The sequence below is a fragment of the Dendronephthya gigantea genome, unplaced genomic scaffold (assembly GCF_004324835.1).
Source record: "Dendronephthya gigantea isolate DGI-Jeju-01 unplaced genomic scaffold, DenGig_1.0 000012F, whole genome shotgun sequence".
Lineage (NCBI taxonomy): Eukaryota > Metazoa > Cnidaria > Anthozoa > Malacalcyonacea > Nephtheidae > Dendronephthya > Dendronephthya gigantea.
Window position 1 is genome coordinate 2,166,259 of NW_021163022.1, and position 22,477 is coordinate 2,188,735.

Consider the following 22,477-nt stretch of genomic DNA (forward strand, 5'->3'; position numbering starts at 1 on the left):
ATATTTTCAATATTCTCAAAACTCAATGTTCAAATGACTTCAGATTTTCACCATGATTCGGCAAAATTAGCATATCATGCGAACGCGCTGCAAGGACTAAGTCTTATAATAATGACGAAACACGATTACAGCATTAGAGTAGAGAGCATGTTTTACAAGACTCTAGTATGTTTTTACGAAACTCATTTTCCTGTTTTATATATATGACAAAGATTGCTTATTGCGAGATATCTAGGGCTTAAAGTGATATTTCTACGGTCTTTAATTTTTTTGGTGAAGTATTTGTTGTAGATAGTTGTTTTTAGCTTATATTGTTATTTCTGGCTGCGAGGTCCGGATAGAAAAATATTTTCCTGAGGTATCCAAAACGTTTTTGAGACCGAGGGGAAATATTTTTCTATCCGGGCCGAGCAAAACAGTAAATCAAGTAACGTATTTATATTTTTACAAAAAAGCGGTGTTCGGTCGTATTATTATCATTGTGTAGTCAGCCTCAGCAATGGGGACAAAAACATAAACAATCAAAACTTGAACTGGTTAATTTACTAAATTTCACTTCAATATATCGTGATAATCATTTGATCCATATATTTAGAAAAACAAGACAAAATACGCTTTCGCTCGACTGACATAAAATATAGGATTCCGGACCGTTGTCAGATATTGTAAAACAGATTGCAGGAAAGTTTAGGATTCCGCCCGCTGCTGATTTGTAAAAAAAAAAATTAAAATATTTTCTTCATTATATATGTTTACTGATGTCTCAAGAACGGAAATGTGAAATCTCAGTTAGTGGTAAAACCGAACACGAAGTTACAGCACATGGAAATTCAAAATTTTCACTATTTTATCTTGACACAAATATCATGTCTATTTTATCTTGGCACAAATATCATGTCTATTTTATCTTGTCACAAATATCATGATAAGATATTATTATGATATAATAAAGTGTTTCTATTTCGAGGCCGTCTGTACATGATAAAGGACCTTTTTAAATTAAAATCACTCAATATCGATAATGACTATGTATGTTTTTTTCCTGTTTTACATTCTTTGTTGAACCTTTTTTCCCTATGGTGCTATTCATGCCTTGCTGCATACCAGGGTATGGGGCATGCCCTGCTGGCATGCCGGGAAACATTGGTGGTTGCCCGCATGCGGGTGGCGGAATGCCAAGTTGATTAACTGGACCAAATCCCTGAATGAACGGCTCGATCGGCGGTAGATTCGCAATGCAAGACTTTCTGCATTTTTTCCACATGTAGTAGGGATTTCGCAAACATTCTGATTCGTACAGTTTGCAATTTGCTCCAGGATCATCTTTTATTTCTATGAAGAAACATACATGATAATTTGCAATTTATCTTTTTTGAGCATGACATTATCACAGTCGGTGATCCTGTTAGTGATACTGTGATATGCTCAATATAGTTCCAGAGATCTCGAAGACTGCCTTCAGCAATTCAATAATATATGATGATGTAAACGAATTCATTTATTAGCTGTTTGTCCGACCCGGTGCTGGGGATAATTATCCTGTGCGGAAATCAGTCTTAAGGCAAACCAGACATCCCCAAGCTCTGAATAGCGCATCACACGGAAGACAAATGACACATGCAATTGCATGCAGGTTTTGAACTATTTTATAATCATTTAACAAAACGTAGGGGAAGAAGGCAGCAAAACACACGATTTCCTTTCCAACTAGACATAGTATTGCGGTATTCTTACTTGGGCACCCTTTGCCTTTAGGACCCTTGGCTGGCGTCCTGCCATCCCAACAGCAATTGTGCTTAGATGATTGACAGGTTTTACTTGATTTGCTTTTGCCTAAAAATTGGAAACCTTATTAGGTTTATATCATAGGACGGATTAAATCACTCTGAAATACTCACTGCACAAGTTGCACGTCACCCTGCAATAGTCAGCAACCATTGGACAATCACAAAGTTTTTTCGTTCTATTGCAAAAGTCTTTGTAAACGTCTCTACATTCTGAAAATATAAAGCAAAATAAAGGCGTGGAAAGCAAGTTAAATATATGGGGGAGGGAGGAATCATCATGCTTTCCGAGTTTCCGAGGTATTTTAAAACTTGAATAAAACGATTGTGTTTCAAACTACACACTTTGTATATGCATGAGAGTTAATTAGTTTAATTGCACTGATGAGGGCCCGGGTTTTTGGTCCAAAAACTTTGTAATAATGTGGTATACCTTCACACTAAATTTAGAATACATGACAATGTTATTCAATCATTTGCTTTCCGGCAAATTTTCATCAGAACTACAGGGGCAACGCAGTTTACTGAAATAAAGGTGCCCCAGGTAAAATTCTGCTACTGCACAAAAATTAGCATTTCGCAATTCCGGCACCCCTGCAGTTTGAGCAGTCATCGCCTGCGATAAAAAGAATAAATGCACACGCAATACGCACGTGGGCAACCTTTTCCAGAAGGACCAAAAGCAGGAGTGCGACCATCCCAACAACATCCATGTTGTGAATGCGAACAATCATAGCCCCGAGGTAAACCTTTCACAATCTTCATCTCCTGGTTCATAGCGGAGACTGGCTTGTACTCAGGCATTGGATACGGGCTACCTGGAAACTGGCCAGCTACGGCGAAAGGAATACTAAATCTGAGATGATTCAACGAATGATAGTTTTGTTTTTAAATATTCAATATTGCGATCATTTTGTAGCACGTTACGCGCCATTTATATCAAAATCAGTCTACTTATCATAGCGGCTGTCGGTATTCATTCATCTCTCCCGCCCCTTGAGTGAAATTTTCTTGCACTTGCAGTAGCTTGCTTGTTTGTTCAGTTATAAAACGCACAAAGCAAAAAATCGTATTCTATTTTTGTTTCGGAACTGATTCGCATTCAGTCACTAATTCTTTCAACTCCGTATATGCTCTTGAACTTTTGAGCACAGCTAAAAATGCTACCTGAACCAACGTCTAACAGTGTTCGACACTTCGACTATACAATAGCCGAGCACGCATGAAATTGGTACGGTACCTATTTTAGCTGTGCCGTGCCGATAAACGGCACTTAAGTTTACCTTGCCCAATTGGCATTGGGAAGAATTGCTTTTTTCCTTTGCCTTTGGCTTTGATTTTACGTCCATCTACTGAGGGAAAAATATAAAACTTTAAACCCATCACTATATTGCAATGAAATTATATTTGTGAACCACTGATTGCCTATAAGAAAGAAAATTGACATGCTCGAGAGTAACACACTAAGCACAGATGTGATGCTGAGAAGAGTTCACCGTTCCTATACCAGCAAGATTGAAAGTCCTTAAAATTTAAAACTCAAACTATAAGCCTTAAAATCCTTGGATTTGTAAAGAGCTGCTTTCTCTTAGTTTAGGAGAGGTATTGGTTCACTGTATAAACCTATGATAGCCGCTGACGAACAGTCAACTGTCACGATATTATGAGGTGACGTCACGACGCAATTTTGATGGACAGGTGCAGCAGACGGCGTGTGCGAGACAATTACAAAGGCAGACACAATATAGTATATAGATTGTAAGCATGTAACTACATTTTCACGATTTCTCGTTGAGTTTATAAAGTATCGTAATAAACAAACACGTTACATGGTGTCAGGAGTGGGATATTTGAAATAAAACAATGGTCGAGCCTCAAGGAGAAGCCCAAGCGCCACAAATGGCTCAGGCGCCACAAATATATGTAGCGCCATCGAACTTGCCACCGCCGAAATCGCTCATATTCGACGATAATTTGGCAACTACATGGAAGTCGTGGAAGAAATCATGGACACGGTACGAGATTGCAACTGGTGTACACAAACAAGAGGGAATTGTAAGAGTATCAACCTTATTAAGCGTAATCGGCGAGGACGGTGTCAAAGCGTACGACACATTTGCATGGGGAGAAGATGAGAATCAAAATGATGTCGATGTTGTCCTTCAAAAATTTGATGAGTATTGTTCACCGAGAACTCAAATAATCTATGAACGATACCGTTTTAACAATCGAAACCAAGCACCAGGAGAGAACATTGCAACCTACCTAACAGAACTGAGAACAATCGCTAGAAATTGTGCTCATAACACGATTACACCAGACGAAATTTTACGGGATCGGCTTGTTTTAGGCATTCGCGATGATCATGTCCGAGAACGTTTACTAAGGCTAAACGATCTCACCTTACAGAAAGCAGTGGACACTATCAAAGCCGCGGAACAAACACAACAACAAGTCAAGCTAATGAGCACAGGAGAGGATTGTGTAAACATGCTCAGGGGAACACAAGGAAAAGATACTGGTTTAGAAAGTAAACAATCCCGGAAGACAAAACCGCCTAGATATCCAATGCGAAACCGCCAACAGGAAGGATTGCTTAAGGAGTGTGGGAATTGTGGTATGACTCACGACGAACGAAATTGTCCAGCGTTCGGAAGAAAGTGTTTTAACTGTGATAAGATGAATCATTTTGCGCGGAAATGTCGAGGAAAAAAAACAAAGGAGCAGAAATCAACCAAACTAAGGAAGTCGATCAAAAACCCGAAGAAGATCGTTACTGTATCAGCTCTGTTTCGGACGGTGACGAGTCTAAAGCACGCAAAGCTGTGATTAATTTGCAAATTTCGAAGCCAGAGGCGGGAAACTCGGTTCAATTTCAAATAGACACTGGTTCGCAATGTGATATTCTCCCGACAAGCCTATATATACAAGTCACTGGTGACAATCAATTGCAACGCCTAAAACCCTGCAAGAAGGAAATCGTTTCATACACAGGTGAGCACCGTAAGATTACCGGAAGAGCTAAACTGCCTGTATGGTTCGGAGATCAGCAAAGAACCTTGAATTTTAATATTATCAACGGAGATTATCAACCAGTACTATCGTTAGATACAAGCATTGCTCTAGGTGTTGTCAATTTGAGTAAATGTGACATTCTGGCACTGACAATAAAGCATCCAAAGGACAAACCGCATGTTGCAGACGAGTATGCCGACGTTTTTGATGGCCTTGGCGAGATACCAGGAGCGCACACGATAACTATAGAAGACTCGGCGAAGCCAGTTATCCACGCCCCTCGACGAGTTCCAGTCGCATTAAGATCCCAAATCAAAGCCAAACTAGATGAACTAGTCGATCGAGAAGTCATTGTCCCTGTTACAGAACCCACTTGTTGGGTATCCAGCATGTTGGCAGTTGTCAAGCCGAATAAGATCCGCATATGCATCGACCCACGAGACCTTAATCGTGTTATACGACGCGAGCATTATCAACTACCTACAGTGGACGAAGTCACATCAAGATTGGCGGGTGCCAAGAAATTCACACTCTGCGATGCTAAGGACGGATTTCATCAAATCAAACTTGACACAGCCTCAAGTTATCTGACAACCTTCAACTCCCCTTTCGGACGGTACCGTTGGACTCGCATGCCCTTCGGAATCTCGAGTGCACCCGAAGTTTGGCAAAGGCGAATGCACGAGTTTGCTCAAGATCTCAATGGGGTTGAAGTCATAGCAGATGATTTCCTTATCGCGGGATTTGGAGAAACAGATGAGGAGGTCGATCGAAGCTTGGAAGCGAATGAGCGAGCGTTTTTCCAGAAATGTCGTGAGTGGAACCTAAAGCTGAATCAATCGAAGATGAAGAGATCACAGACGGAAGTCCGTTTCATGGGACACCTCATTACCGCTGACGGCCTCAAAGCTGACCCAGCAAAAGTTGAAGCAATCTTAGACATGCCAGCCCCAACTGACGTAAAAGGCCTCAAAAGATTTCTCGGGATGATAAACTATTTGGCCAAATTTTTACCTTTATTGTCGGACATGACCGAACCGCTGAGAAGACTCGAAGATAAAGACGTAGAATGGTGTTGGCTCGAACAACACCAGCAAGCGTATGACACTATCAAGAAATCGCTAGTCAAAACGCCGGTCCTAAGATACTATGATGTCAACAAGGAAGTTACTATCGAATGTGATGCTAGTGACACTGGTCTAGGAGCCGTCTTAATGCAAGACGGACAACCTGTCGTTTTTGCTTCGAGGGCGCTTACAGATACGGAAACTCGATATGCCCAAATCGAAAAAGAGTTACTTGCAATCGTGTGGGCAACAAGTAAATTTGATCAGTATATCTTGGGTCGAGAAGCTGTTACCATAGAATCAGATCATGAACCCCTAAAAGCAGTTTTTACCAAACCTATACATAGCTCACCCAAACGGTTGCAGAGAATGCTGCTGGCCCTCCAAAATTACAATCTCAACGTTCAATACAAAAAAGGCAAACTCATGTGGATATCGGATACACTGAGTCGAGCGTATCGAAACACAACTGAATCTTGGAGTCATGACACAACGGAGGTACGAGCCCTGGAAGAGATCGACCATACAGAGAATCTGTCGATTTCGCCGGATAGACTCGAGCAGTTCAAACGGGAGACAACGTCAGATAAGACCATGCAGAGCATCATCGACGCTGTAAAGAATGGTTGGCCTTTATCCAAGAGACAGTGCAGCCAGGACTTGTCACCCTTCTACGACAAAAGAAGTGAACTTGTAGTAGATAATGGACTAGTTTTCGCTGGAGAACGATTAGTAGTCCCCACATCAATGAGGAAAGCAATGTTGACGCAGATTCACCAATCTCATATTGGAATAGAAGGCTGTCTCCGAAGAGCCCGAGAAGTATTGTATTGGCCCTTAATGAACGCAGAGGTTAAGGATTTGGTTTCAAAATGCCCAACGTGCCAGGCGCATCAACCTGCACAATGTCGTGAAGAATTAAAACCATACCAACTACCATTTCGTCCCTGGGAAACGGTTAGTATGGACCTGTTTGAGCTTGGAAAACAGCACTTTGTCCTTCTCGTGGACCACTGGAGTGGATTCTTCGAGGTCCAAGAACTTACGAGAACTACCGCCGACAAAGTTATAATAGCATGCAAAGTCCAGTTTGCACGACATGGAATCCCGGACACAGTGATAACCGATAACGGACCTCAGTTTTCCGCCGCAGAATTTTCAACATTCGCAAATGATTGGCAGTTCAAACATGTAACGTCGAGCCCTCGCTACCCGCAATCAAATGGCCGGGCAGAGAATGCGGTCAAGACCTGCAAAATCCTGTTGACAAAAGCCAAAGCTGCTGGTCAAGACCCATTGCTGGCGATTTTAGATTGGAGGAATACCCCCACAGAGGGTTTGGGAACATCTCCTGCCCAACGGTTGATGGGGCGGCGTACGCGAACACTACTACCGACTCACAAAAATCTTCTCAAACAGCCAATCAGTGAAAGCACAAGAGATAAACTAGTTGCTCGGAAATCGCGACAAATTCACCATTATAACAAGACACACCAACCTCTTCAACCATTGAAGAAAGGTCAAGCTATCCGAATGAAATTGCCAAACGCAACAAAATGGACGCTTGGAACTTGTACCAGGGTTTTAGACAACAGATCATACGAAGTAGATGTGAGCGGTAGGAAGTACCGCCGAAATCGCCGACAACTACGAGCATCGCAAGAAAGACCTCCAACACCACCTGTTGCTGGGAGTGATCCTGAGTTTGAACCTGAGCAGAGCAGAAGGGAACCAGAGAACCGTTTGGTGGAGAATGAAGCTAACCCCGAACACACACCATCATTAGACAGTGCACCCTCGGCTGAGAACAGCGAAAAACCACCACGACGCTCAGAACGCGTAAGATGCAAACCTGGGTGGCACAAGGAATATGTAATGGAATGAACTGAAAGCATTGGACAATTCGAACTTGAAGTACCTTAGTAAGATTGTATACATATCTATTCCATAATTTATATTTTGTTTTGTTTTGTCGAAAAAGAAAAGGGAAAGATGTCACGATATTATGAGGTGACGTCACGACGCAATTTTGATGGACAGGTGCAGCAGACGGCGTGTGCGAGACAATTACAAAGGCAGACACAATATAGTATATAGATTGTAAGCATGTAACTACATTTTCACGATTTCTCGTTGAGTTTATAAAGTATCGTAATAAACAAACACGTTACATCAACATGCAGTGAATTCTGGTACAACTCCGGCTTCCATTATAAATGAGAACTTGAAATCAGTTTATTTAACTTACGTGTCTTCGACTTTGTTTTAGCGTCCTTTTTAGGTTTCCTTTCTATATTTCGTGACCTCACTTCAACCACGATTTCATACAATAACAAAACGAACAGCAAACTACGTAGTTTTTGTAAAAAAATCATTTTGGATAAACGTCAAATCTAGGTCTGTGTTTATGTTGAAATCAACATTGTTTCCATTCTGGACTCGAAATTAAACTACCTGCTCAGTTTACTGGTTGTTAAGAGTAGTTGATTGACATTTACTTTACCGGTCCTTCAGAGGCTTAAGCGGGCCCTGGCCATGGAGCAATAGTCTTTCATACTGAGCGTGGCATTATCTAGGGGTAGACCTAATGATCGAGGGACACTGACGAGGCTCTGGATTGATCATTTAGGTTTGTTCCCAGAGGAGTTTTGTACACCTATCGTACACGGACGAATCACGAATCAGGAATTACATGAAAGATGACTCTCAAATATAGCGGATTAGCGATGTTTTTTTTTACTTTAGTCCAGTTTAGGGGCTGTTCATATAGGCACCGGTTTAGGCGGGCTGCCTCGCTTTTGCTGGCCCGCTTGATATTTTCATGAGCCCGTTAAAGGCCAGAACCGGGCTGGCCCGATTCCATATGAATGCAATTTCACAAATATAGTGAAATAATATGTGAAGCGAAATCCCAGCACTGCTGAGCTAGCCCTAAACCGGGCTGGCCCGTCTCATATGAAGAGGACCTCAGACGCCGAACTAACACACTACATGGTTCCCTAATCCGGCAAACTTTAGGGTTTAGGTAGCTTCTAGCTTTAACAACTACAAGTATCCCTTGCGGTTTTTGCTTTCTCAAATTATTGCTTTGTAATGATAGATTTTGAAATTCATAACGTGATTAACGTCGTTAGCGTTTTACGATTCTGAGACCACCACCGTGACCACCCACCTCAACCACGGTAAATTGGACAACTTCCACTCCACTGGCACTGAAATTTAGAAATTATGTATTCAAAATCGAAAGGTCGAAAAGAGACCTGGAGTCATTACTCATTAGACGCGGAATCAAATGAGATACTAGTGATATTAAAGAAGGAAGATGTTAAACGATTGATTCATTTGATTGTGTTTTTAACAATGGTTAGGATTTATTTTAAAACTTGGTCAAAAGCTCACTGAGATTAGAGATAATCTAGATATCGGTTTGTATCAAATTTCATGTACCTTTATGTTTAGACAGGCAGACAGCTTTCTTTGTCGAATACTGCGAAAAGGAGCTGTTGTCGGTTGCTCTCGGGTTGTTCATGCCATGAAAAGCAGTTAATGTTTGAAATTGTTGAATGGTAAGTGCGTGCCTCTCTTGATCAAGAGCTTTTTTTTCTGTCAGTTGTATATACTGTATAGCTGTCAATGAATCTCTGTGATAATTTTCGTTAGCAAATAAAGTTATTGTCGAATGTGACCTGAATCACTTTATTAAATAAATTGCTACTGTCCAAAGTACTTACTGTAAACACAAATTAAATAAGAACTTAATGTATATATACGTACACTGTAATGGCTATATTTTCTTATATTTGCAAAGATATATGATAAATTTTGTTGGAACATTCAGAATTCGTCGCGTCTTGTAGGGACTGCAATTTCCATAAAGAAACAAATATGGAGGGCGAACAGTACTAGTGATGATACCGCTTTATCTACTTTTTGGCTTTGAGAAAATCCATAAGGCAGAAAATAAGGCAGAAAATAAAGCAGTTGGTGTTTAGTTTTGTCCGTTAGGTGCTAAGGAGCTCTATGCTCTTGGGATATTTTAATTAATTACAGAAGATACCTTATTAATACATAAATGCACGCGATTTTCAAGCGTGGACCCAGAGAAGTGTGGAAAGACGTCGCGTCATCATGTAATTTAGATCGTGATGAGGATAGATTTTTTACAAGGATTAAGGTTTTGCTAGTGGTTTTGCTAGTAGATGCCTAATTACAGCTATCATGATGCACAATCTAGCAAGATGCAGTCACATATAGTTCAGTTTACTAGATGTGATATTTAAGCAGACTTAATCCTAGCAACACATGTATACATTTATACATTTGTTGCTAGGTCTTTGCTTTAACATTGCATGATTGGAATCCTGCGAGCTGAACTATGCTGTCAAAAAATATATATGCTAACCTTATATGGCCCAACATCCCTAACAGGTGTAAATACAGTGTAAATGTGAAATAGAAATTTAATTGAGCAGACACATATAAAAGTGTCGATTTCATATAAATACTTGATTGATGGTTCTGTGGTAACTAGCAAGATTTTACAAGTATTTTCCACAAATGCGAATGACAATACGGCTAGGTTGGAATTACAGCAAAAGCCTTTTTCCAAGAAGTGCAACTGTACAAGTATGACATAAATTTAAACAACAAAACATTATAAAGCACTCAGCTGATCATTATTGATTTATTCTACTATCTGCATGCACTTAAATGTTTTGTTCTTTAAAATTGCTGTATTTCCAACCTAGGTATAGGTGACAGCATGATGTTGTTCTGAAATACCAAATAGTCAAATTAAGCTGGCCGAGGACTGCTTTTCTAGTTGGCCAGAAAATGTAAGCATGCATATTTGTTCATTCAGGTTGTGTTTGGGATACCAATAAATAATGATAAAGTTATCGTACAACACTGTACATTTTTACAATTCTAAATAATATATCATGTGATAAATTTTAATATATCAATCCTTGTTGGGTCCTTTGGACTATATCTAGGGGAGGTACAATATCTTTTAGTCCCCCTAATACAGTATACTTTAAATGAAAATACTTTAAAAACTGGGCATTTCAATGGCAAATATTTGACATTACATTTGCATAGCATGACTAAATCGTCAGGCTGGCTACGCTACTGACCCAAGCACCTGTGATCTGGAATGGCCATTTCCCAAGGATTTAGAGAAATCAAATATCACAAATTTTGTCACCCTGTGCCAACCATGTTGGCGCCCCTGAATTCTCAACACCATCATATAACCAGAAGTTTATAATAATGAAAATGTCTAATTGTGCACTTGCATCACTAGGTATAATACTAGCTGTAGCTCAGCCAACTAGATTTTTCAACTAACTAATACTGTGTAAAACATAGGCCACAAATGAACTTTCAGTGGTATGCCGAAGAGATTTTATGTCAGTTTGAACGTCTTCCCACCAAAATACGCAACATAAAAAATCTTAAACCCGGCAGATTAAACCGTAGCCCGGACCAAGTATCTATACATTTCCTAGTAAGGTTTGACCAATAATCATCATCCATCTGAGGTTTAATCAGCCGAGGTTCTGAAGAGATGACCTTGAAGACATTTCCAAGGTTTGGCCATGCACTGCATGATCATCTGTCTGAGACTTGGCCAATATTAAATTAATCGAGGTAGGACAGGTAGCTATTTAACTTAAACGTATTAACTTTATCTATATTTCAGCAAATCATTTAATTGAACTACCGAGGCAAGATGTACTTTCATTTATCGCACAATCTTGTTCTTCTCTTCGATAAATGGAGAGGGAATACTCTATCAGGTCTGTAGCCTGCCTTTATTTCCCAATTAATATGCCAGCGAAATTACTATAGGAACTAGTGTTTTGTACAGTGCTTGTTGGCTATATTTTCAGCAATTACTGCGAGAAAATTAAAATTAAATAGTGTCATCGATTTCTTAATATACACGAACTCTCTGTTCGAAAACGGGATCGATAAAGTGTGTGTCAATACAAAATCGAAAGTTGGCTGGTTGTTCTCTTGCAGTCTAGCGAAAAGGGACGTAGGATATTCTAGCCCCGAATAGGTAAAGCCGGGTCCAACCCATCCTCTTTCACAGCACACTTTTCTCTACACAAGCGTTACACCTAACAAATAGGATGCGGCAAGCAGTGGCGTAGTCAGAACGATAATTGGGGGGGGAGCATATTCATATATTCATGTTACGTAGGCCGGATTAATTTATTTTGAAATCGATCTGTTATCATGAATATGCCTCCCCCCCGTTATCAATGCTGGCTACGCCACTTGCGGCAAGATGTGCTGCTGGTCAGCCTCGTCCCCGGCGCGTGTTTTATGAATCGGTGTTTTATTAATATTAATTGCGTAGTAATGTTTGTCTCGCTGCTGGTTGTATACCCCAGTATCTCATGTGCCCAATTTGGTCGCAAGATTTAGAAATTTGAAGTGTGGGTTCCAGACCCCATTCCTCACTCATAAAACTTGATCAAACTTTGAAGCTGGCAAAAAGTCAAAAACCCCTTCAATTTTTAATGAAGTCGACCAGTAGGCCTAACTATAGCTGATCGGATTTTATGTGAGATGCTTTTGTGCTTTAATTTTTTACATTTGATATTCTACTTTAGATCATTTTTATTTCGCCTCTGTGATTTTTGTTGTGGCTGCTGTCTATGAGTTTTTACGTTCCTACCTGAAGTATCAAAGCTTTCTGCTGGCCAGAAATGATGGAAGGTATGTCATCAAATAATAGTAATCCACTTCCATTGTCTAGTCGATTCGACTGGCGTTTTTGGACTTTTTGTATCCTGGTTTACACTTGTTCTAAGAATCTGGGATTCCCCTTCTCTGAGGTCGCTGGTGCGCGAAATGCTTTGTCTTCTAATCTAAGTTCGAATCCTAACCTAATCTCGTGTCTTTGAGATTTTCTGAAGTATTATTACCGGAAAATTTCACAGGCATATGTGAACCAGGGCTCTTTTTGACTCGTCGTTAATCTCGTCGTTAAAATCCACTCAAAAGCATTTGAATTGAGTTGGTCTTTAGGGCAAATGAAGAGACATCACTGCGGCATAAAACTTAAACCGTTTAAGTGTCTGAGATTATTCCAGTACTAAATTTCATAAGTTCTAACAAGATCTAACAGACTTTCTCCTCTACCTCTCAAGCACACAATGCCTGACAGTAGTTAATAATCAAGATGACTTTGAGTTGCGATACTGCCGTGAACACTTTCAACATAGTTTGATAAATATAATCGCATCTACATTTTAGGCACAGTCCGCGGGCGGTGGCTGCCTCATTATTATACCAAATAAATTTTATTGTTGGATATGGTCTAATGCTAATCGCCATGGTTCATAGTGTCGTCTTATTCGTTGCGATATTGTTAGGCAGTGGAGTCGGGTATTTCATTGCCCAGCCTGCGTACGGGATATTATCAAATCTTTCTGGGAGTGGTGTGTATCATGTGACACAAACTAAAGATGTAAGACTGGCCGAGATTAAAAAAGAGAGACTGGATACTAGTTTTTGTACACCTGATCAATTTACGTATATTTAATCAATGAACGCTATGAATTATGATTAGTTTACCTCCCTCCGCAGAGCCTATAGGAAGATGTTTTCATTACTCTATAATAATTTCTGTAATTATAAAGAAACTCTGTGGAGGAGACGATCTCGTACACAAGGTACTTTTTGTCATACCCACAACAGCACCCTGAACCCTGGGTACGAGGCTGTGCAGGAGTTTTTGGGGCCGGTTGTATCAAGCCCGTTTAGCTTAAACGGTAGATAAGTCAAAATTAAATAACACTCTTTATACAACTCTCTTGAATGAGTGAACTCAAATATTATGCACTCAATATGTCGTTGTAGACAGTATCCGAGTGTATTAAGGTCAAAAACATTTTGTTCGCTTGTTGAATAAAACGGCAGACTTGCTTTCTATATTGAACTTATCCACCGTTTAAGCTAAATAGGCTTGATACAACCGGCCCCTGGTAAACATTTTGAGTGAGCATTATACATGACGTGTCGATACTGGCCAGGTGAATTGTTGACCCAAATATGGACACCATTTACTCGTTACTACCTGAATATACAAATGTAATACCTACAACCTTGCCAAATGTTTTGCATGTCAATGATTGTTTTGCACGATATTTTAGGTCATGATCTAAAAAGACGCCAAAAGGTGTCTAGAATTGTGTGAATATACATAAACTGCCTAACTATTGGTCATTTCCCCTCTTCATTACCAGAGTAGCATGTCACCAGCCCTATTGACAAAATATGAGATTTCTACATATCCAATATGTGTGTGAAGGAAGGGAGTGGTTATTTTTATATCATTTTCTACAAAGTACTGATCTTTAATATAAGTATTCAACATAGACATATAGTTGCTTGTAAATATATATTTTTTTATGCCAACCTTAAGAGTATATTAAAAATTTTATTTATACTATTTATATCCTAAAGTTATTACGGTACATTCGCCGTGTACATTCTTTTATGTTTGGTTAATATTCTTGGTTTATATTCTTGGTTTATATTTAGCCAGATATTGTATATCTATAGATGTGATTTTAAAAAACTACATGTATTTATGGATGCAAATATGTTGTTCTTGGAATTCTGCATTGTAGGCCTGCCATTAGCCTGCTCGCAGACTATATATAAGCTTAACCAGTTTACTCTTATTAACTATTGCGCAATGCATCTGGAACATCGATATGGTACTAACACAGGTAGTGACTAGTCCTGTTTTTTGTACTTATCGTGTATATACATGTTTGTGTACATACAGATCTGGGGCCGGTTGTATGAAAGCCGCTATCCAGCGGATAGTGGTTTTTTCAATCGCTTCAAAATCGCCCGTTTTTGGTATAATTTTGATTAAATCTTTTTATTCCTATATCCGGGATCGTCTTTAATAATTTTTGGTTCCAATGCTGAAATTTCATTGCTTTTCAAGCATTTTTAGAAAGGTTGAAAAAATCACTATCCGGCTTTCATACAACCGGCCCCTGTAATACATTTAGCCAATCACTGAACTGGTCTGGCGTCCCAAGGCAAAGATGGTGCCTCCAATTTTAAAATTCGACTGATGAACAAATGTACGGATCCAGGTTTAACAAGCGAGCATTAAGATTGAATTATTACATCATGATTATTATAATAATTATATTAAGCTACTGATAATCAATGCGAGTGAATGCGAATATCTTAGTATGGTGTTAGAAAACGGCAAATTATTAAATTAGATTAAAAGGTGGCGCCTTGGGGTGAAAAAGTATTCGCTACCGAGGACAATTAATGGCAGTGTTCATTGACATCATACGACTTTGAAATTCTCCAACTGAACAAAAAGTAACCAAAACCAGCTCCAAGACACACAGCTATAAAAAGCCATGCATTGAAAGTCATCGCGATCAACATAAGAAAATAACTAATCGCCACTTGGATGATGTGCAGAAAAGATTGGAGGAAATGATGCCAGTTGCAGAAGCGGTTCCTGAAAAGAAAAAACGTAAAGCCAAAGGCACAGATAAGATATAACGTTTTAAATACGGTTCCAGTCCAGTCAGGATTTAGGGCCTGTTTACATGGAGCGAGTTATCCCGGCCAGGCGAGGGAAAGCGCATCACATCAAAGGCTTAACCTGATTAGTCTTTCATTATATGCAGTTTTCACCTCGCCTATCCCCGGATAACTCGCTCCATGTAAAAAGACCATAAGGTACAACGTATGTGCATGCTGTTCATGCTGTTAACCTAGACAGATGGATAGAAAAACTTTATTTATGCACGCCAAACTTTATAGCAACCGAAGCTGATTTCCACAGCCAGGGACGTGTACAAAGATATATAATCTTACCCGCCCCCATACACAGATGTATCATAAGGTCCCTTGCCAGCCGCGCCGTGTCCATTGCTAGACACGTTGTAAGATTTGGGTTTTCCGTATTTTTCTCTCAAGACTTCACGGAAAACTTTGAAACCTTCATAAAAGATGGCCATAAGGAACACCACGATACATGACCACACCATTCCTAACAATGAATAGAAATCCATTGATCAACATACAACCCTTCCCAGTTACCATGAATAAAATAAGGCTGGGATACTTTGTCGCAATCTTTATTTCCTACTAAGCCTTGGGATTTTAAAGAAGGGTCAGTGTTTTAGTGTTAGCGTTAGCAGGTTAGTGTGTCAATGATGATAGTGCAAACTCAAAAGTATTTCTTTTTTTCAGTCATAAAATTGTAGCCCAGTGCCCAGAAAAAAGATGAATGCGCAATGGTTGAAGAGGAAACGGTCCTCCTGCCCCCAGACTTGATATATATGGTTGGGATGAATGATGTAACTAATGACAATGTCTATGTACATTCAACCTTGAAATTCTCCCCAGATTTTGATCTCTTTACATAGCCTGTTTATAATTTAGGTGTAAAAAGGCTAATTAGTACTTTGTCAAGTGATAACATCAAGATATAATGCAATGGAGTTTTTCAGGCAGTTGTGGAAAGACAACCCTATTATCAAACCCTATTATCAAACAAAGTAATAAGGTATGTTCTGGACACCTACTTCTTCTGTACTTTTACACACAAAAAATATTTTCAAGAAAGCTCGTGCAATTTTATAAGCAAAATATTTTTATAGGCCTGTGTTTATTAAGGCAGAAATATTTAATAGTTTTCCATTTTACAAAGGTAAAAATTTATCAGTCATCATGAACGGCCTGGCCTATTTTGTTACCATTGCATTATTTTTAAAAATGATCTACTTTACTCTAATGAAGGTGAAAGGTTAACTTTTTCATTTTATTATTTATTAAATGTCAAACTAACTAAAAGTTAAAAAGAAACTTGCTCTGTTGTAAAATTAATACACCAAGTAAATGACCAAGAAAGGTTTTCACAATGATTTATAATGGAAATAAAATTTTAATGAATTAATGATTCGAAGTATAAATATTAAAGCCCAACATAGTGCTTTATTGGGCTTTAATATTTATACTTCGAATACGCTTCCCGCCCGGCACGTCTCTGGCAACAGTATTGAATTAATAATTCTATGGAAAATTTTCCTTTCTAAGGGAATTATGCATGTTGAAAGAATTAGCTTATATAACTTATGAGTTATGTGGTCTTCTGATAAAATGAATACATGTTGCAAATAGAATAATAGAAGTCCATAGGTTATGCAAGAAAATGCAGGTTGGAAGTATTCAAGTAATAATCAAAACTGTTTTCCACATTTGAGTTACCTCCAGTGGAGTCAATATCCCAATCTTTAAAAAGGATTGTTGCTGATTGGCTGAACTCGAAAGCCATCTAAAATAAAAAAAAATAGTTTTCGTTCTATAGACTAATTGAACATTTCCTTTTTTTTGATGATATTTTAAAATCAGGTTTATAGTTTATTAATAAAATCCTGATATGTAAGGGGTAAGAAACTGATAGCCACATTTTTGGTTGTTATTTCCAAAATGAACAATTCTTATTAGCCAATTCAGTCAATAATTACGGTTACAAGTTAACTACTCTTTTATATGACTAGCCAAGATAATCAAATAATTTCTATATTTAGTAAAACATAATACCTGAAGGCAATTGTATATAATTAAGTGTGTATAATATTAATTAAAATATAATATAATATAATATAATATAATATATATAATAAAAATTATTGGATGAGGTTTTTGTGATATGCAGAGTTATCAAGTTCGAGGTAAACGTTATCAGCCGAGCCAAAAGTGAGATAACTGAATTTTGCTTGATTGCGCAATTTATCTGTCAACTATTAGCCAATCAAATTGTTTTTACTACTATAATGTATAATAATATTAATTATAACATATGTTTGGAAGACCTGCTACTGATAAAGGTAGAAAAACCAAATGAATAAAATGTAAAATCAAGCAAGTTGCATTAACTGATGGCTTACTAGGTCAAATATTTGTCATTCAAATCAATTCAAAGATCTTTTATTCCCAGTTGCCAATTAAAACACTACTCATACAGGTCATTACAGGGTGTCCCCAAAAATCCCAAACTATTGAAATCACCTATTGTTAAAATTTGAGTTTGTGAATTTTTGCTGGTGGGGATTTAACACAGCCTAATTATAAAATGCTAAATACAAAAATTTAGAATGTGGGCATGTTGAGGGTCTTGGTGCTTGAGTTGTAAATTAAGTATTGTTACATTTGTAAATTGTTAAAAAAATCATTTGAGGGTACAAACAAATTTCACTGTCATCATGCATAAAAATTATTAAGAACTATTATAAGAACTATTACATTAATTGTTATGGATGATCTCAATAGTTGTGGTTCTTTTGGGACACTGTATGTCACATCACAAAGACCTAATGTACAAATCAGCCTAATTCAATTGACACTATGACACTATGGTGAACAAACCATGTTCTGTATATTATATACATTTTTCTTAATTTCGCTTCATTATTCTTATATAATTAAACTGCAGGTGCTCTTAGTTCACCCACACATACAAAAATTTCACATTAACTACACAATTTGTTCACTGAAATACAGGTTTTTTGATGCAACAACATCAGAAAAGGTTCTACTGAAACTATAAATTTACATGTACTCTTGTACATTGTATTTAGGTATAGTAAATAGATGAATTTGATAATTGGATTGTTCTCTTAATATGGTCTCTACATATTTTAAATTTCGCAAAAATATTGGCGATATCTGCTTCTGAGAACAAATTACCAAGAAAGTATATTTCCAAAATACTGCTATATATCAAATGATATTTGATACCTTTCTATTTTTATCTCTTGTATATTACGAAATAAACAATGTATTAACGGTGAAATAGACAAATTATGTTCGGAAGGAAAATACCAGAACCACAAACCGGAACGAAAATTTTGTGTCGTAGTATTAGAAATTGGAAGGCAACTAGAAGTCACATACATTACAATAATTTGTTTGGAATGTTTGGAAACTTTTTTGCAATTTTGATCAATTTCTGAGAATTCTGACGAAAGCATATATATGTTTTAAAACAACACAACTAAAATTTCTCACTGTATGTGCGTATGTATGCAGTGCTGCTATGGGACTACGAACAGTACGGCTGCAAAATCCTCACTTCCTAATAACTTATTTTTACTTCCGACTCATTGTTATACTCCGATAGTAATAGAGTATTAAATTTGTATAAAGAAACATATTTCATAAAAACTCGATTTTCGATCGATTGATCTCTTTTATACACTTCGTGACCAACTGATAAAAAATTCACACAAAAAAAACACGAAATTATATAGATATACATACTCCCATGTTCATCCCTTCCATGTTCGGCATGTTGTTCATGTTCATCTCTCCTGAGCGACTTTTATTCATCATACCCATGTCCGTTTTCATATTTGTGCTCTTTTTAAATCGACTCAATATATAACTCGTTCAATTTTGTTCACTTTCCTTCAGCACAATGATATATGAAATTGGCAGGTAACTTGTATATGCTAATATTGTTTACGACTTTGCGTGTTGTGTTCGATCTGTTGCTTATAGTGCACGTCACGTGAGAACTATTATTGTTAAATCTATTTATAACCATGTATTTGTAATACTTCATCTATCTTAATTATAGCACATGATTGTAAGGTATACAAATAGAAGGTGTATAAAAAAAGATAATCGTACTCCAACACGCTATTATTTTTTGTACGTTAACTACTCCGATATAAACGAATTTTTTACACATTCGGAAAGATCAGACTTTTAACGATCGAGTGAAATGTTTTCAACACCAAATGGATAGAAAATTAGCAAATACGAGGCTGCTACTAAATGTGAGTATTAGAAATAACGGAATCGCATATTTTCACCTTTGGACCAGTTTGGACAAAAACCATTGAAAATTAACTCCCTTTTGGTTTTGGGACTTTAATACTTTATTCATGATGAATTTCTCTTCGATCTTAAATAAACTATCCGCATATTCATTTTGCATTATGATAAACATACTTGCTGGCTTGAAGTTCCGCCCAAACTTACCGAGCGTAGCGAGATGAGTTCAAGAAACTTCCAGCCTCCCGAGACGATTTTCTTTGATTTGTCCATCATTATTTTCTTAGATAATTGTCCGTTCAATAAAATGTTGTAAACTTTACAACATTTCAATGAACAATAAAATATTTTTTACAAACTAAACAATTTTAAAATCACGAACATGTCGCAGCTTGCACTGGTCACCACTGACATTGTGACATGTTAGTGATTTTTAAATTGTTTTTTTTTCTTTTAGAGGTGAAAATATGCGATTCTGACCAACATCAATTTTTATCGGCATCGTACTTACTATAATTTTTACTCCATTTGGTATTGAAAACGTGTCATGATTAAAATGAATGATTAAAAGCCTGATCAGCTTTCCGAATGTGAAACAATTGCGCTAAAAGACTAAGTAGTTCATGAATAATAGCGTTTTGCAGTTGGATTACCTTTTTTTATACACCCTGTATATATTACCGGCAAATACATGAACTGTTGTGCAACAAAGATCCTTCGACACGCTATATCAGTTCACTTTATTTTTAGATGAATAAGAGATGGAGTTTATGTTCAAAAAAATTTAAAAAATTACGCGAACGTACACGCAAATAAAATTTTAAAACCTTCTAAGTTGTTATTTTAATTAACTTAATTTATTCCGGAAAAACATACAAAATCGTCAACAAAATTCAAACCTATGCATCTATTCAATCGTAGACTTTATAAGTATCAGTTGAATGATAATATGGCAAAAGATTCATTCTCGACGAGGCAGCTAAGGTTAAACGTATTGAACTGAAGAAACCAACATCAATGAGAAAACCAATCGACAAGAAGACGCTGTCTTATAACTGGAAACGAACCTAAAACTAATGTTACGATTTGTGTCTTGAAATCACTGAACTGAAGACTGACTAAAAGCTATAGTGCTATATCCAGCAGTTAACTGAAGTTATCATTGGACAGTTATTGGCTTGAAACTATAAGGGCCTCTACAGACTAGGGATGTAGTTGTCGACAACTAGTGATCTAGAACTATTAAAGGTCATCGACAACTAAATAAGTCCGATAAAGGATTCCACACACTGGCGTTCACTGAATTCTGATTTAGCAACCGAAATAGCGCGGAGATTAAAAGTAGTCGACAACGAAAACAAAGGTTTTCACACACTAGAAAAATGCCAAAAAATGAGGCCGTTGACAACTATTAGTTGTCGACAACTACGCAGTTTCGCTTTTCGAAAAGGGAAACTGCTTAGTTGTCGACAACTAATAATTTAGAGTTTAGTTGCCGACAACTTGCGCAACAGACTACGTTTCTTAGTTGTCGATAACTTTTAGCTGTCGATCACAAATAGTTGTCGACAACTAAAACCCTAGTCTGTGGAGGCCCTAAGATGGATTGACCCTGGCATTATATACACTGGCTTCAGTCGCTTCGAGCTCGCTGCGTGCGGCTTGTAAGTGTAACTCGTAAGCGCAACTTTTAGCAAGTGGCTGTTATTAAAATATACCGTACTAAAAATATATAGCTTACCGCCATATTATGGCCCATCTGGCCCATGTGGCCCATATGGCCCATCTGGCCATTAGAGTGATTACCAGACATTGGATGCATTTTATGACCAGTCGTTGAATTTGTGGTGTGATTCGAGGTGTGATTCATTCCCATATTTATGGCTGTCGTTATCCTTCAAATATTCAGTTGACAAAAGAAGCAGAAGAATACGTCAGCAGTCTTTATTTCCAATCGATCAAAACACAATTAAACCAATGGCAATGAACAGAGTAGATGTATTCCTGAATGAAAAATATATTAAGCACAAACAATATCCCAATCGACAGGTAAAGCCTAACGAAGATAACTGACGAGTTCTCTGATTCTGCTCTTAGTATGGGTACTTTGTGACTGATTTCCGAGTGGCGTGGGTGGAAAATTATGTAATATGCAGCAAACAAAACGTGGGGTAATTGTTGTTAAACAGGAACCTTTTGATATTACAATGCTCCCTTGACAACACAAATATAACTAGAATATTTTTTTGGAGGGGGGGGGGTTAATAATAAGAAAATTGATGTCAATTTTTGGTCGACACGTGCCCAGTCATTAGTGTTCATCTTGATCTTAAGTATAGTCAAAACGACACTTCGATGAAATACGACCCTTCAGCTTTATATAATCTACCTGCTTTATGTTTACACGTGTAAGGGCATGAGAGCAAAATTTTCCTCTTATTCATTAGTCTATTAGCATTAATTGTTTAGGCCTGATATTGGCATAATAGGTATAATTGCTTTCGGGCTGCTATATTCTTGTCCATCAGTTACAAAGTTCTAAAATTAAAATAGAGGCGGAGGTCCCTATAAGGCTTTTGCGTCTGTACCCACGGAAATTAATTTTTTGTAGATTTTAAAAATCGGGATGTAAGAATCTGTCGAACCTCTATTAAGCGGCCCTCTATTAAGCAGCCACATATCGAAGTCCCGAAATTATCCCAGAGGGTAAATCAATTAATATTTTGTGGCAATTCACTCGATGTGGAGGATAATTTTTAG

General features: G+C 37.7%; 3 protein-coding genes across 5 annotated transcripts; 1 reads left to right on the forward strand and 2 right to left on the reverse strand.

Moving 5' to 3' along the window:
* Positions 1-198: 198 nt before the first annotated feature.
* LOC114518760 lies at positions 199-9,403 on the reverse strand. Of its 2 annotated transcripts, XM_028538748.1 has the most exons (8): positions 9,314-9,403; positions 9,039-9,078; positions 8,115-8,522; positions 3,068-3,136; positions 2,438-2,617; positions 1,899-1,997; positions 1,735-1,833; positions 199-1,332 (listed from the first exon to the last, which is right to left on the reverse strand). In XM_028538748.1, the coding sequence occupies exons 3-8, from the start codon at positions 8,239-8,241 to the stop codon at positions 1,010-1,012; spliced, it is 897 nt and encodes a 298-aa protein (XP_028394549.1). In that variant the 5' UTR covers positions 8,242-8,522; positions 9,039-9,078; positions 9,314-9,403; the 3' UTR covers positions 199-1,009. The 2 variants fall into 2 exon arrangements, 1 of the variants encoding a protein (XP_028394549.1); XR_003686519.1 differs by lacking the exons at positions 9,039-9,078; positions 9,314-9,403 and having other exon boundaries at positions 2,438-2,814; positions 8,115-8,458.
* LOC114518764 (probable low affinity copper uptake protein 2) lies at positions 9,348-14,349 on the forward strand. The gene is made up of 4 exons (XM_028538754.1): positions 9,348-9,432; positions 11,571-11,667; positions 12,493-12,598; positions 13,139-14,349. Exons 2-4 carry the CDS (start codon positions 11,601-11,603, stop codon positions 13,425-13,427), a joined length of 462 nt encoding a protein of 153 aa, XP_028394555.1. The 5' UTR covers positions 9,348-9,432; positions 11,571-11,600; the 3' UTR covers positions 13,428-14,349.
* Positions 14,278-21,857, reverse strand: LOC114518762 (probable low affinity copper uptake protein 2). 2 transcript variants are annotated; one of them, XM_028538752.1, is made up of 4 exons: positions 21,459-21,857; positions 17,144-17,210; positions 15,749-15,923; positions 14,278-15,386 (listed from the first exon to the last, which is right to left on the reverse strand). In XM_028538752.1, exons 1-4 carry the CDS (start codon positions 21,591-21,593, stop codon positions 15,185-15,187), a joined length of 579 nt encoding a protein of 192 aa, XP_028394553.1. In that variant the 5' UTR covers positions 21,594-21,857; the 3' UTR covers positions 14,278-15,184. The 2 variants fall into 2 exon arrangements, with proteins under 2 accessions (XP_028394553.1, XP_028394554.1); XM_028538753.1 differs by lacking the exon at positions 21,459-21,857 and adding an exon at positions 19,199-19,450.
* Between the last annotated feature and the right edge of the window lie 620 nt (positions 21,858-22,477).

Bases quoted from the DNA above. Each gene is read 5' to 3' on its own strand.
- LOC114518760 (XM_028538748.1), bottom strand. From the start codon at position 8,241: ATGATTTTTTTACAAAAACTACGTAGTTTGCTGTTCGTTTTGTTATTG. The intron at 1,998-2,437 runs GTGCGTATTGCG...TTATATTTTCAG, and splicing joins TTCTGGAAAAGGTTGCCCAC to AATGTAGAGACGTTTACAAA. The intron at 1,333-1,734 runs GTAAGAATACCG...GTTTCTTCATAG, and splicing joins TAAAGGCAAAGGGTGCCCAA to AAATAAAAGATGATCCTGGA.
- LOC114518764 (XM_028538754.1), top strand. From the start codon at position 11,601: ATGTACTTTCATTTATCGCACAATCTTGTTCTTCTCTTCGATAAATGG. The intron at 11,668-12,492 runs GTCTGTAGCCTG...ATTCTACTTTAG, and splicing joins GAGAGGGAATACTCTATCAG to ATCATTTTTATTTCGCCTCT. The intron at 12,599-13,138 runs GTATGTCATCAA...TCTACATTTTAG, and splicing joins CTGGCCAGAAATGATGGAAG to GCACAGTCCGCGGGCGGTGG.
- LOC114518762 (XM_028538752.1), bottom strand. From the start codon at position 21,593: ATGGGAATGAATCACACCTCGAATCACACCACAAATTCAACGACTGGT. The intron at 17,211-21,458 runs GTAAGCTATATA...TTTTTATTTTAG, and splicing joins AGATGGGCCATAATATGGCG to ATGGCTTTCGAGTTCAGCCA. The intron at 15,387-15,748 runs GTAAGATTATAT...TTTTCTTTTCAG, and splicing joins ACATCTGTGTATGGGGGCGG to GAACCGCTTCTGCAACTGGC.